Here is a 16446-nt window from a genome sequence, read left to right as displayed (position 1 = left end):
TGTGTGATTCTCTATAGTGATCACGTTACTGTGTGATTCTCTAGTGATCACGTGTTACTGTGTGATTCTCCATAGTGATCACGTTATTGTGTGATCCTATATAGTGATGACCATGTTACTGTGTGCTTCTCTATAGTGATCACCAAGTAACTGTGTGATTCTCTAGTGATCACGTTACTATGTGATTCTCCATTGTAATCACCATATTACTGTCTGATCCTCTATAGTGATCACCATGTTACTGTGATTCTCTATAGTAATCACCAAGTTACTGTGTGATTCCCCATAGTAATCACCATGTTACTGTTTGATTCTCTGTAAGGATGACCATGCTACTGTGTGATTCTTACAGTGATTGTCATGTGACTGTGTGATTCTCTGTAGTGATCTCCATGTTACTGTGTGATTCTCCATAGTGATCACGTTATTGTGTGATCCTATATAGTGATGACCATGTTACTGTGTGCTTCTCTATAGTGATCACCAAGTAACTGTGTGATTCTCTAGTGATCACGTTACTATGTGATTCTCCATTGTAATCACCATATTACTGTCTGATCCTCTATAGTGATCACCATGTTACTGTGATTCTCTATAGTAATCACCAAGTTACTGTGTGATTCCCCATAGTAATCACCATGTTACTGTTTGATTCTCTGTAAGGATGACCATGCTACTGTGTGATTCTTACAGTGATTGTCATGTGACTGTGTGATTCTCTGTAGTGATCTCCATGTTACTGTGTGATTCTCTGTAGTGATCTCCATGTTACTGTGTGATTCTCTATAGTGACACCATGTTACTGTGTAATCCTCTAGTGATCACCATGTTACTGTGTGATTCTCTATAGTGATCACATGTTACTGTGTGATTCTTTACAGTGACACCATGCTACTGTGTGATTCTCTATAGTGATCACATGTTACTGTGTGATTCTCTATAGTGACACCATGCTACTGTGTGATTCTCTATAGTGACACCATGTTACTGTGTGATTCTCTATAGTAATCACCATGTTACTGTGTGATTCTCTATAGTGACACCATGTTACTGTGTGATTCTCTATAGTGACACCATGTTACTGTGTGATTCTCTATAGTGACACCATGTTACTGTGTGATTCTCTATAGTGACACCATGTTACTGTGTGATTCTCTATAGTGACGCCATGTTACTGTGTAATCCTCTATAGTGATCACCATGTTACTGTGTAATCCTCTAGTGATCACCATGTTACTGTGTGATTCTCTATAGTGATCACATGTTACTGTGTGATTCTCTTCAGTGACACCATGTTACTGTGTGATTCTCTATAGTGATCACCGTGTTACTGTGTAATTCTCTATAGTGATAGCATGTTACTGTGTGATTCTCTATAGTGATCACATGTTACTGTGTGATTCTCTACAGTGACACCATGTTACTGTGTGATTCTCTATAGTGATCACCGTGTTACTGTGTAATTCTCTATAGTGACAGCATGTTACTGTGTGATTCTCTATAGTGACACCATGTTACTGTGTGATTTTCAATAGTGACAGCATGTTACTGTGTGATTCTCTATGACACCATGTTACTATGTGATTTTCTATAGTGACACCATGTTACTATGTAATCCTCTATAGTGATCACATGTTACTGTGTGATTCTCTATAGTGACACGGCACCATGTTACTGTGCAATCCTCTATAGTGATCACCATGTTACTGTGTGATTCTCTATAATGACACCGTTACTGTGTAATCCTCTAGTGATCACCATGTTACTGTGTGATTCTCTGTAGTTATCACATGTTACTGTGTGATTATAGTGACACCATGTTACTGTGTGATTCTCTATAGTGACACCATGTTACTGTGTGATTCTCTATAGTGATCACCATGTTACTGTGTGATTCTCTATAGTGACACCATGTTACTGTGTAATCCTCTAGTGATCACCATGTTACTGTGTGATTCTCCATAGTGATCACATGTTACTGTGTGATTCTTTACAGTGACACCATGCTACTGTGTGATTCTCTATAGTGATCACATGTTACTGTGTGATTCTCTATAGTGACACCATGCTACTGTGTGATTCTCTATAGTGACACCATGTTACTGTGTGATTCTCTATAGTAATCACCATGTTACTGTGTGATTCTCTATAGTGACACCATGTTACTGTGTGATTCTCTATAGTGACACCATGTTACTGTGTGATTCTCTATAGTGACACCATGTTACTGTGTGATTCTCTATAGTGACGCCATGTTACTGTGTAATCCTCTATAGTGATCACCATGTTACTGTGTAATCCTCTAGTGATCACCATGTTACTGTGTGATTCTCTATAGTGATCACATGTTACTGTGTGATTCTCTACAGTGACACCATGTTACTGTGTGATTCTCTATAGTGATCACCGTGTTACTGTGTAATTCTCTATAGTGATAGCATGTTACTGTGTGATTCTCTATAGTGATCACATGTTACTGTGTGATTCTCTACAGTGACACCATGTTACTGTGTGATTCTCTATAGTGATCACCGTGTTACTGTGTAATTCTCTATAGTGATAGCATGTTACTGTGTGATTCTCTATAGTGACACCATGTTACTGTGTGATTTTCAATAGTGACAGCATGTTACTGTGTGATTCTCTATGACACCATGTTACTATGTGATTTTCTATAGTGACACCATGTTACTATGTAATTCTCTATAGTGATCACATGTTACTGTGTGATTCTCTATAGTGACACGGCACCATGTTACTGTGTAATCCTCTATAGTGATCACCATGATCACCATGTTACTGTGTGATTCTCTATAATGACACCATGTTACTGTGTAATCCTCTAGTGATCACCATGTTACTGTGTGATTCTCTGTAGTTATCACATGTTACTGTGTGATTATAGTGACACCATGTTACTGTGTGGTTCTCTATAGTGATCACCGTGTTACTGTTTAATTCTCTATAGTGATCACATGTTACTGTGTGATTCTCTATAGTGACACCATGTTATTGTGTGATTCTCTATAGTGACACCATGTTACTGTGTAATTCTCTGTAGTGATCACATGTTACTGTGTGATTTTCTATAGTGACACCATGTTACTGTGTAATTCTCTATAGTGATCACATGTTACTGTGTGATTCTCTATAGTGACACCATGTTACTGTGTGATTTTCTATAGTGACACCATGCTACTGTGTGATTCTCTATAGTGACACCATGTTACTGTGTGATTCTCTATAGTAATCACCATGTTACTGTGTGATTCTCTATAGTGACACCATGTTACTGTGTGATTCTCTATAGTGACACCATGTTACTGTGTGATTCTCTATAGTGACACCATGTTACTGTGTGATTCTCTATAGTGACGCCATGTTACTGTGTAATCCTCTATAGGGATCACCATGTTACTGTGTAATCCTCTAGTGATCACCATGTTACTGTGTGATTCTCTATAGTGATCACATGTTACTGTGTGATTCTCTACAGTGACACCATGTTACTGTGTGATTCTCTATAGTGATCACCGTGTTACTGTGTAATTCTCTATAGTGATAGCATGTTACTGTGTGATTCTCTATAGTGATCACATGTTACTGTGTGATTCTCTACAGTGACACCATGTTACTGTGTGATTCTCTATAGTGATCACCGTGTTACTGTGTAATTCTCTATAGTGATAGCATGTTACTGTGTGATTCTCTATAGTGACACCATGTTACTGTGTGATTTTCAATAGTGACAGCATGTTACTGTGTGATTCTCTATGACACCATGTTACTATGTGATTTTCTATAGTGACACCATGTTACTATGTAATTCTCTATAGTGATCACATGTTACTGTGTGATTCTCTATAGTGACACGGCACCATGTTACTGTGTAATCCTCTATAGTGATCACCATGTTACTGTGTGATTCTCTATAATGACACCATGTTACTGTGTAATCCTCTAGTGATCACCATGTTACTGTGTGATTCTCTGTAGTTATCACATGTTACTGTGTGATTATAGTGACACCATGTTACTGTGTGGTTCTCTATAGTGATCACCGTGTTACTGTTTAATTCTCTATAGTGATCACATGTTACTGTGTGATTCTCTATAGTGACACCATGTTATTGTGATTCTCTATAGTGACACCATGTTACTGTGTAATTCTCTGTAGTGATCACATGTTACTGTGTGATTCTCTATAGTGACACCATGTTACTGTGTGATTTTCTATAGTGACACCATGTTACTGTGTAATTCTCTATAGTGATCACATGTTACTGTGTGATTCTCTATAGTGACACCATGTTACTGTGTTATTCTCTATAGTGATCACCATGTTACTGTGTGATTCTCTATAGTGATCGCTATGTTACTGTGTAATTCTCTATAGTGACAGCATGTTACTGTGTAATTCTCTATATAATGATCACATGTTACTGTGTGATTCTCTATAGTGATCACATGTTATTGTGTAATTCTCTATAGTGATCACCATGTTACTGTGTGATTCTCTATAGTGATCACCATGTTACTGTGATTCTCTATAGTGATCACATGTTACTGTGTGATTCTCTATAGTGACACCATGTTACTGTGTGATTCTCTATAGTGACACCATGTTACTGCGTAATCCTCTATAGTGATAACCATGTTACTGTGTGATTCTCTATAGTGATCACCATGTTACTGTGTGATTCTCTATAGTGACACCATGTTACTGTGTAATCCTCTAGTGATCACCATGTTACTGTGTGATTCTCTATAGTGATCACATGTTACTGTGTGATTCTCTACAGTGACACCATGTTACTGTGTGATTCTCTATAGTGATCACCGTGTTACTGTGTAATTCTCTATAGTGACAGCATGTTACTGTGTGATTCTCTATAGTGACACCATGTTACTGTGTGATTTTCAATAGTGACAGCATGTTACTGTGTGATTCTCTATGACACCATGTTACTGTGTGATTTTCTATAGTGACACCATGTTACTATGTAATTCTCTATAGTGATCACATGTTACTGTGTGATTCTCTATAGTGACACCATGTTACTGTGTAATCCTCTATAGTGATCACCATGATCACCATGTTACTGTGTGATTCTCTATAATGACACCATGTTACTGTATAATCCTCTAGTGATCACCATGTTACTGTGTGATTCTCTGTAGTGATCACATGTTACTGTGTGATTATAGTGACACCATGTTACTGTGTGATTCTCTATAGTGATCACCGTGTTACTGTGTAATTCTCTATAGTGACAGTATGTTACTGTGTGATTCTCTATAGTGACACCATGTTATTGTGTGATTCTCTATAGTGACACCATGTTACTGTGTAATTCTCTGTAGTGATCACGTTACTGTGTGATTCTCTATAGTGACACCATGTTACTGTGTGATTTTCTATAGTGACACCATGTTACTGTGTAATTCTCTATAGTGATCACATGCTACTGTGTGATTCTCTATAGTGACACCATGTTACTGTGTTATTCTCTATAGTGATCACCATGTTACTGTGTGATTCTCTATAGTGATCGCTATGTTACTGTGTAATTCTCTATAGTGACAGCATGTTACTGTGTAATTCTCTATATAATGATCACATGTTACTGTGTGATTCTCTATAGTGATCACATGTTATTGTGTAATTCTCTATAGTGACACCATGTTACTGTGTGATTCTCTATAGTGACACCATGTTACTGTGTGATTCTCTATAGTGATCACCATGTTACTGTGTGATTCTCTATAGCAGTGGTCCCCAACCTTTCTGACCTTGAGAGCCACATTCAGCTTAGAGAGGGTCGTGAGCCACATTCAGCACTGAGAGAGGGTCGTGAGCCACATCCAGCTCCCACCCCCTTCAAAGTAGGGTCAACCAAAGCCCCCATTACAGGTATAATGATAACAGGTATAATAATAACCAAAGCTTTTCCACAGAAATCAATCCAAAGCAGTAGACTGAGATCCAGGGGTTCCCACAATGCCCCCATTCAGTATTCTCCCAGCAAGGACTCTCAACACACTGTCACATCCAGCTTTGAGCACCTCCTCTAACAGGTAGTACCATCCTCCAGCGTACCATACCTAAAACATCTCTAAACCCCAAAGACTGTTACTGTGATTCTCTATAGTAATCACCAAGTTACTGTGTAATTCTCTGTAGTGATCACCATGTTACTGTTTGATTCTCTGTAAGGATCAGCATGTTACTGTGTGATTATCTATAGTGATCACCATGTTACTGTGTGATTCTTTAGTGATCACGTTACTGTGTGGGTCTCTATAGTGATCACCATGTTACTGTGCGATTCTCTAGTGATCACACGTTACTATGTGATTCTCTATAGTGATCGCCATGTTATTGTGTGATCATCTATAGTGATCACATGTTACTGTGTGATTCTCTAGTGATAACATGTTACTGTGTGATTATAGTGATCACCATGTTACTGTGTGATTCTCTATCGTAATCACGTTACTGTGTGATCCTCTATAGTGATGACCATGTGACTGTGTGCTTCTCTAGTGATCACCATGTTACTGTGTGATTCTCTACAGTGATCACCATATTGCTGTGTGATTCTCGATAGTGATCACGTTACTGTGTCATTTTCTAGTGACCACATGTTACTGTGTGATTATCTATAGTGATCGCCATGTTACTGTGTGATCATCTATAGTGATCACCATGTTACGGTGTGATTTTCTATAGTGATCCGCTATATTGATGACCACGTGACTGTGTGCTTCTCTATAGTGATCACCATGTTAATGTGTGATTCTCGATAGTGATCACGTGTTACTGTGTGATTCTCCATAGTGATCACCATGTAACTGTGTGATGCCCGATAGTGATCACGTTACTGTGTGATCATCTATAGTGATGACCACGTGACTGTGAGCTTCTCGATAGTGATCACGTCACTGTGTGATTCTCTAGTGATCACATGTTGCTGTGTGATTATCTATAGTGATCGCCATGTTACTGTGTGATCATCTATAGTGATCACCATGTTATGGTGTGATTCTCTATAGTGATCACGTTACTGTGTGATCCGCTATACTGATGACCACGTGACTGTGTGCTTCTCTATAGTGATCACCATGTTAATGTGTGATCCTCGATAGTGATCACTTGTTACTGTGTGATTCTCCATAGTGAGCACCATGTTATTACCGATATGTGATGCTCCATAATGATCACCATGCAACTGTGAGATTCTCGATAGTGATCACCATGTTACTGTGTGATTCTCTGTAGTGATCACACATTATTTTGTGATTCTCTAGTGATCACATGTTACTGTGTCATTCTCTAGTGATCACCATTAGTGATGAGCGAATATACTCGCTACTCGAGATTTCTCGAGCACGCTCGGGTGTCCTCCGAGTATTTTTTAGTGCTGGGAGTTTTAGTTTTTAGCGCCGCAGCTGAATGAATTACATCTGTTAGCCAGCATAAGTACATGTGGGGGTTGCCTGGTAGCTAGGGAATCCCCACATGTACTTATGCTGGCTAACAGATGTAAATCATTCAGCTGCGCCGCTAAAAACTAAATCTCCGAGCACTAAAAAATACTCGGAGGACACCTGAGTGTGCTCGAGAAATCTCGAGTAACGAGTATATTCGCGCATCACTAATCACGTTACTGTGTGATTCTCTATAGTGATCACCATGTTACTGTATGATTCTCTATAGTGATCACACGTTACTGTGTAATTCTCTAGTGATCACGTGTTACTGTGTGATTCTCTATAGTGATCACGTTACTGTGTGATTCTCTAGTGATCACGTGTTACTGTGTGATTCTCCATAGTGATCACGTTATTGTGTGATCCTATATAGTGATGACCATGTTACTGTGTGCTTCTCTATAGTGATCACCAAGTAACTGTGTGATTCTCTAGTGATCACGTTACTATGTGATTCTCCATTGTAATCACCATATTACTGTCTGATCCTCTATAGTGATCACCATGTTACTGTGATTCTCTATAGTAATCACCAAGTTACTGTGTGATTCCCCATAGTAATCACCATGTTACTGTTTGATTCTCTGTAAGGATGACCATGCTACTGTGTGATTCTTACAGTGATTGTCATGTGACTGTGTGATTCTCTGTAGTGATCTCCATGTTACTGTGTGATTCTCTGTAGTGATCTCCATGTTACTGTGTGATTCTTTATAGTAATCTGATTGAATAAATATATTGGGGTAGTAATTTGTAAGAAATCATATAGTACCCCCCAAAAAACTATTTTATTAAATCTTATTAAAATGCTACCAACCTGTGGCTACACCAAACAAAATAAACACACCGTTGAAAAACTAGTGTGGGGGGATGGACATTCCCTGCATGATGTCTATGCTGAAGTCTGCCTGTCTGTGGGGGTTGGCGCCCTAGGGGATGTGTATTGGCGCCCCCGCTCAGCGAGGGCTGGCCCTGGGGTCCCTGGATTGACCCTGACGATCCAATTGGGTCACTCTACCAACACAATCATGTACTGAAGGTACCCCTATAATCTATACATACTGTAGATCACACCTATGAATAGGGAGTCCTATACCCCACACTGTGCAATAAAAACAATGGAGAACATGTAATTAGGGTTTGACGGGGATGCAATGCACTTTGCGCACTTGCTATAGATAATTTGTGAGAAAAGTTATTAAATCTCTTCTCATGGATTACTGCATTTACCATCCACCTATACCGTGAGATATATTAATATAATGTTAATGTTGTCAACCATAGGATCACGGCTGATCTAGTACTCTGATAGATTCTCTGCGAACTAGATCACATATATACATATATCACAAACAGACATAATTCTAATAACAAGAATCAATGCCAACCAATTCCAGTGTGCACAACCAGCCTGTAGCCGATAAACCTCTACCGCATTCCATAGGGAATATAGCACATAGGTGGGTACATTCAAGGAAAATTGGTACTCATCGTCAGGTAAGGTGCCGTCCGCCTAATGTCTGTATAGCCTCAACCCGTTTCGCCTCTCTGGCTCATCAGGAGGCCCGATTTCTTGCCATGTGTCTCGATGGTTTATGATCAATATCATAATACCAATTTTCCTTGAATGTACCCGCCTATGTGCTATATTCCCTATGGAATGCGGTAGAGGTTTATCGGCTACAGGCTGGTTGTGCACACTGGAATTGGTTGGCATTGATTCTTGTTATTAGAATTATGTCTGTTTGTGATATATGTGATCTAGTTTGCAGAGAATCTATCAGAGTACTAGATCAGCCGTGATCCTATGAATGACAACATTAACATCTATACATATATAAGAGGCATCGTGATTACTCGCTAATCCCGCCCCCTGCACAGTAGCTCCGCCCCACCACATCACCACACATAATCCTGCCCCCCACCCCATTACCACACACAATCCCGCCCCCACCACATTACCACACATAATCCGCACCACATCACCACACACAATCCCGCCCCCCCCACATCACCACACATAATCCCGCCACCCCACCACATTACTACACATAATCCCGCCATCCACCACATTGCCACACATAATCCCGCCCCCCACCACATCACCACACTATTGTTATTAACTTCATTTTAAGTTAATTTACCACCTGCGTAAGCGCTATTGACTGTTGTCATTATTTACTTTAGTTTAATCACCAGCAGCGTTAATTAGATAGCAATGAGCGTGCCGAGCGTTAGCTGGCTGGAAACATCTAGTTATATTAATATATCTAACGGTATAGGTGGATGGTAAATGCAGTAATCCATGAGAAGGGATTAAATAACTTTTCTCACAAATTATCTATAGCAAGTGCGCAAAGTGCATTGCATCTCCGTCAGAAGCCTAATTACATGTTCTCCATTGTTTTTATTGCACAGTGTGGGGTATAGGACTCCCCATTCATAGGTGTGATCTACAGTATGTATAGATTATAGGGGTACCTTCAGTACATGATTGTGTGGGTTGAGGGACCCAATTGGATCGTCAGGGTCAATCCAGGGACCCCAGGGCCAGCCGTCGCTGAGCGGGGGCGCCAATACGCATCCCCTAGGGCGCCAACCCCCGCAGACAGGCAGACTTCAGACATCATGCAGGGAATGTCCATCCCCCCACACTAGTTTTTCCACGGTGTGTTTCTTTTGTTTGGTGTAGCCACAGATTGGTGGCATTTTAATAAGATTTAATAAAATTGTTTTTTTGGGGTACTATATGATTTCTTTCTTTATAGTAATCCCCATGTTAGGGTATGTGTCCACGTTCAGGATTGCATCAGGATTTGGTCAGGATTTTACATCAGTATTTGTAAGCCAAAACCAGGAGTGGGTGATAAATGCAGAAGTGGTGCATATGTTTCTACTATACTTTTCCTCTAATTGTTCCAGTCCTGGTTTTGGCTTACAAATACTGATGAAAAATCCTGACCAAATCCTGATGCAATCCTGAACGTGGACACATACCCTTACTGTGTTATTTTTTTGTAGTGATCAGCATGTTACTGTGTCATTCTTTGTAGTGATCACCATGCTACTGTGAGAATCTCTATAGTGATCACTATGTTACTGTGTGATTCTCTATAGTAATCCCCATGTTACTGTGTGATTTTCTACAGTGATCAGCATGTTACTGTGATTTTCTGTAGTGATCACCATGTTGCTGTAAAATTCTCTATATTGATCACCATGTTACCGTGTGATTCTCCATAGACAATGTGATTCTCTATAATGATCATCATGTTACTGTGTGATTCTCTATAATGATCATCATGTTACTGTGTGATTCTCTATAGTGACCGTCCAGTTACTGTGTGATTCTCTATAGTGACCGTCCAGTTACTGTGTGATTCTCTATAGTGATCACGTTACTGTGTGATTCACTAGTGATTACTAGGTTACTGTATGATTCTGTATAGTGATGGCCACGTTGCTGTGATTCTTTATGATTACCATGTCTCTGTGATTCTCTATACTGATAGCCATGTCACTTGTTTGTTGTGATTGCTATGTTTCTGTAGAGTGATTGCCATGTCACTGTGATTCTCTATTGTGATGGCTGTGTTGCTGTGATACTACATAGTGATGGCCGAGTTGCTGTGATTCTCTATAGTGATCGCCATGTCGCTGTGATTCCCTAAAGTGATGGCCGTGTCGCTGTGATTCTCCATAGTGATGGCTGGTGTTTGTGATTCTCTATAGTGTTGGCTGTGATTCTTTATAGTGATGGCTTCATCTCTGTGAATGTCTATAGTGATAGCCATGTTGATGTGATTCTCTATAGTGACGGGTGTGTCTGTGATTCTCTAAAGTGATGGCCCTGTGTCTGTGATTCTCTATATTTGAAAAAACTGACCGTCACATCCATACATAGACTAAGTGTGAACAGGTGCTGAACCTAGAGTAACCAACTCATATACAGTCAAGTAAAAAAGGCAGCACACTGCAGCGCTAAGACATGCAAACATGAAACATGAAAACTGAACTGCAATACTGCACTAGAAATATGAAAAATGAGAGCGTTTAGCGCATAAAAATGGCCAATTTTATGTGTACCTGATAGCCCCTTTACGGCATCTCTCGTATATCAGGTCCTACGCTTGCCTACCTCGCTGAGAATAAACGTCTCCATGTGAATGGGTACCTGTGAAAACCTCTTCCTAGACTCATATTCTCTCTCTCTGTGGAGGGGTACTGGACCTACTGCGATTAAAACACCTGGGCTAGGAGGCGGAGTGCTCAGTCAGAAGGCTAAATAATATATTTGAAAAAACTGACCGTCACATCCATACATAGACTAAGTGTGAACAGGTGCTGAACCTAGAGTAACCAACTCATATACAGTCAAGTAAAAAAGGCAGCACACTGCAGCGCTAAGACATGCAAACATGAAACATGAAAACTGAACTGCAATACTGCACTAGAAATATGAAAAATGAGAGCGTTTAGCGCATAAAAATGGCCAATTTTATGTGTACCTGATAGCCCCTTTACGGCATCTCTCGTATATCAGGTCCTACGCTTGCCTACCTCGCTGAGAATAAACGTCTCCATGTGAATGGGTACCTGTGAAAACCTCTTCCTAGACTCATATTCTCTCTCTCTGTGGAGGGGTACTGGACCTACTGCGATTAAAACACCTGGGCTAGGAGGCGGAGTGCTCAGTCAGAAGGCTAAATAATATATTTGAAAAAACTGACCGTCACATCCATACATAGACTAAGTGTGAACAGGTGCTGAACCTAGAGTAACCAACTCATATACAGTCAAGTAAAAAAGGCAGCACACTGCAGCGCTAAGACATGCAAACATGAAACATGAAAACTGAACTGCAATACTGCACTAGAAATATGAAAAATGAGAGCGTTTAGCGCATAAAAATGGCCAATTTTATGTGTACCTGATAGCCCCTTTACGGCATCTCTCGTATATCAGGTCCTACGCTTGCCTACCTCGCTGAGAATAAACGTCTCCATGTGAATGGGTACCTGTGAAAACCTCTTCCTAGACTCATATTCTCTCTCTCTGTGGAGGGGTACTGGACCTACTGCGATTAAAACACCTGGGCTAGGAGGCGGAGTGCTCAGTCAGAAGGCTAAATAATATATTTGAAAAAACTGACCGTCACATCCATACATAGACTAAGTGTGAACAGGTGCTGAACCTAGAGTAACCAACTCATATACAGTCAAGTAAAAAAGGCAGCACACTGCAGCGCTAAGACATGCAAACATGAAACATGAAAACTGAACTGCAATACTGCACTAGAAATATGAAAAATGAGAGCGTTTAGCGCATAAAAATGGCCAATTTTATGTGTACCTGATAGCCCCTTTACGGCATCTCTCGTATATCAGGTCCTACGCTTGCCTACCTCGCTGAGAATAAACGTCTCCATGTGAATGGGTACCTGTGAAAACCTCTTCCTAGACTCATATTCTCTCTCTCTGTGGAGGGGTACTGGACCTACTGCGATTAAAACACCTGGGCTAGGAGGCGGAGTGCTCAGTCAGAAGGCTAAATAATATATTTGAAAAAACTGACCGTCACATCCATACATAGACTAAGTGTGAACAGGTGCTGAACCTAGAGTAACCAACTCATATACAGTCAAGTAAAAAAGGCAGCACACTGCAGCGCTAAGACATGCAAACATGAAACATGAAAACTGAACTGCAATACTGCACTAGAAATATGAAAAATGAGAGCGTTTAGCGCATAAAAATGGCCAATTTTATGTGTACCTGATAGCCCCTTTACGGCAAGCGTAGGACCTGATATACGAGAGATGCCGTAAAGGGGCTATCAGGTACACATAAAATTGGCCATTTTTATGCGCTAAACGCTCTCATTTTTCATATTTCTAGTGCAGTATTGCAGTTCAGTTTTCATGTTTCATGTTTGCATGTCTTAGCGCTGCAGTGTGCTGCCTTTTTTACTTGACTGTGATTCTCTATAGTGATGGCCATGTCACTGTCATTCTCTATAGTGTTGGCTGTCATTTTCTATAGTGATGGCCATGTCGCTATGATTCTTTACAGTGATGGCATTGTCTTTGTGATTATAGTGATGGCTGTGTCGCTGTGATTCTCTATAGTGATGGCCACATCGTTGTGATTCTCTATAGTGATGGTGGCATCACTGTGATTCTCTATAGTGATGGCCGTGTCACTATGATTCTCTATAGTGATGGCTGGGCCCCTCTATAGCAATGGCTGTGTCATTGTGATTCTCTATAATAATGGCCATGTCTTTGTGATTCTCTATAGTGATGGCCGTGTCTCTGTGATTATAGTGTTAGCTGTGATTCTCTATAGTGATGGTCTTGTCACTGTGATTCTCCATAGTGATGGCCGCATCTCTCTGATTTTCTATAGTGATGACCGTGTCGCTGTGATTCTCTATAGTGATGGCAATGTCTTTGTAATTGTTTATAGTGATGGCTTTGTCGTTGTGATTCTCCATAGTGATGGCTATGTCTCTGTGATTCTCAAGTGTTGACAGTGTTTCTCTATAGTGATTGCCGCATCTCTGAATCTCTACAGTGATGTCCGCATAGGTGTGATTCTCTTTAGTAATGACCGTGTCGCTGTGATTCACTAAAGTGATGGCCATATAGCTGTGATTCTCTATAGTTTTCGCTGTGTCTGTGATTATAATGATGGCTGTGTCTCTGTGATTCTCTATAGTGATCACCGTGTCTCTCTGATTCTCTATAGTGATGGAAGTGTCTTTGTGATTTTTATAGTGATGGCTGTGTCGTTGTGATTCTCCATAGTGATGGCCGTGTTTCTGTGAATCTCTATAGTGATGGTCGCGTAGCTGTGATTCTCTATAGTGGTGGCCATGTCTCTGTGTTTCTCTATAGTGTTGGCTATGTCACTGTGACTTTCTATAGTGATGGCCACATCTCTGTGAATCTCTGTAGTGATGACTGCGTCGCTGTGATTCTCTATAGTGATGGCCATGTTGCTATGATTCTCTATTGTTTTGGCTGTGATTCTCTATAATGATGGTTGTGTCGCTGTGATTTTCTATAGTGATAGCTGTGTCGCTATGATTCTCTATAGTGATGGCCATGTCGCTGTGATTCTCTATAGTGATGGCCATGTCGCTATTTTTCTCTATAGTGATGGCTGTGTCGCTGTGATTCTCTTTAGTGATGGCTATGAGTTGTGATTCCCTATATTGATGGCTGTGTCGCTATGATTCTCTATAGTGATGGGCATGTCTCTGTGATTGCTGTGGCTCTCTATAGTGATGGCCGTGTCTCTGTGATTCTCTAAAGTGATGGCCATGTCGCTATTTTTCTCTATAGTGATGGCTGTGTCGCTGTGATTCTCTATAGTGATGGCTATGAGTTGTGATTCCCTATGTTGATGGCTGTGTCGCTATGATTCTCTATAGTGATGGGCATGTTTCTGTGATTGATGTGATTCTCTATAGTGATGGGCATGTCTCTGTGATTGCTGTGGCTCTCTATAGTGATGGACGTGTTGCTGTGATTCTCTATAGTGGTGGCCGTGTCTTGAGGTCGCTGTGCTTCTCCATGGTGATCCATATCACACCTGCCTCTGTAGTGATCTCACTAGCCCTGCTCATGTGGCTGTGTTACAATGTGCCGGACAGATCTGCATGAATTGATGTGTACAGCTGGAATTCCAGGATGTGAAATCCTCCCTGACAGAGAAACCTGATCCCAGTGATCAGCGAGCGCAGAGCGAGGGGCCGGGCCTTGTGCACCACCTCCGAACCGAAGCCCTGATGTCCCCCATAATCTGCACCCTGGCACACCGCACCCTGATCCTCACCCCCCTCCATGCCAACCTGATGCCACCTTTCGGGGAGCTATAATAAAAGGGTGGGTCCTGCTTTATGTTGAAATTAACCTGTTCAGCACCAAGGAGAGAGCACAGGCCACGCAGCATCCAGTCATATGTTGTAATGCAAAAAATATGGAAATGCAAATCCCAGATATCTGCATGCATCTCTCTAATTACAAGATAAAATGCAAAATGCACGACACAAACGCTGGGCACAGCGCGAGGGGGGCCACACAAGCCCCCATTACACATAATGCATGGTATAGGGTACGTCTAGTGCAATGTGCTCTATGGGGTAGGGCAGGGCACAGGGTAGTGCCCAGGGGATGCAATAACATGCTAAGAGCCTGTATGCCAGTGAATGGCAGAGCCGGCTGCACAATGACAATGGCTGGCACAGCACTGTGGGCTGCCCCTGCCCGCCAGCATACTCACTGTCAGGCCGGTGCCCAGCACGATGACATCGTACTCCTCATCCATGGTGCAGGTGTCTATGTGCCCAGCACAACTCAGCAAAGCTGCAGCCCAGCAATGAGAAGGACCAAAGATGGCTCCACTACACAGCACCGCCCTGTGCGCCTCCGCGACGGCAAGAAGTCCCTGCCTGCAGCCCCGGAGACGCGGCTGTGTAATACTGGCGGGCGGGGAGAGGAGGAGCGGGAGATGGGTGGGGAGAGGTCACACAGTACCGGGGGGAGATAAGGGGGCTGCTGGTATCTTCTATGGAGGAGTGAAGTCTGTCATGTGAGGATGGACAGGGAGGATGACCTGGTGCTGCGGCTGCGGATCACTGCGCGGCTGCATCATCTGCTGTGGTGATGCTGTGATGTGTCTCCGTCCTGTGCTGAGCCTTATATAATGGCCTGACAGGAATCGTTTGTCACCTACTGCCCTCACACTGGAGCGCTTTATTCTGGAGGAAACGTTAACGAAATATTTGCCCTGTCAAAAAGTTGTTTGTTTTTTTTTTTTAAAGTACTCACTCGTCTATCACCTCATAAATAATGTCCCCACTCATAACCTCTCACCTCATAAATAATGTCCCCCCATAACCTCTCACCTCATAAATAATGTCCCCCCTCATAATGTCCCCCATCAT

The 16446-nt window shown here is 41.5% G+C and overlaps 1 protein-coding gene across 1 annotated transcript in view; it reads right to left on the bottom strand.

Moving 5' to 3' along the window:
- GDI1 (GDP dissociation inhibitor 1) overlaps positions 1 to 16107 on the bottom strand; it is a 55806-nt gene extending 39699 nt beyond the window's left edge. Inside the window, exon 1 of the mRNA XM_077284195.1 lies at positions 15783 to 16107. Coding sequence (XP_077140310.1) covers positions 15783 to 15827 — 45 coding nt within the window. The 5' untranslated portion in view covers positions 15828 to 16107. The remainder of the gene's footprint in view (positions 1 to 15782) is intronic.
- Positions 16108 to 16446: the final 339 nt, after the last annotated feature.

The sequence above is a fragment of the Ranitomeya variabilis genome, chromosome 2, assembly GCF_051348905.1.
Source record: "Ranitomeya variabilis isolate aRanVar5 chromosome 2, aRanVar5.hap1, whole genome shotgun sequence".
Classification (NCBI taxonomy): Eukaryota; Metazoa; Chordata; class Amphibia; order Anura; family Dendrobatidae; genus Ranitomeya; species Ranitomeya variabilis.
Note: the sequence above shows the minus strand (reverse complement) of the source record. Positions and strands in the feature narration are given on the sequence as shown.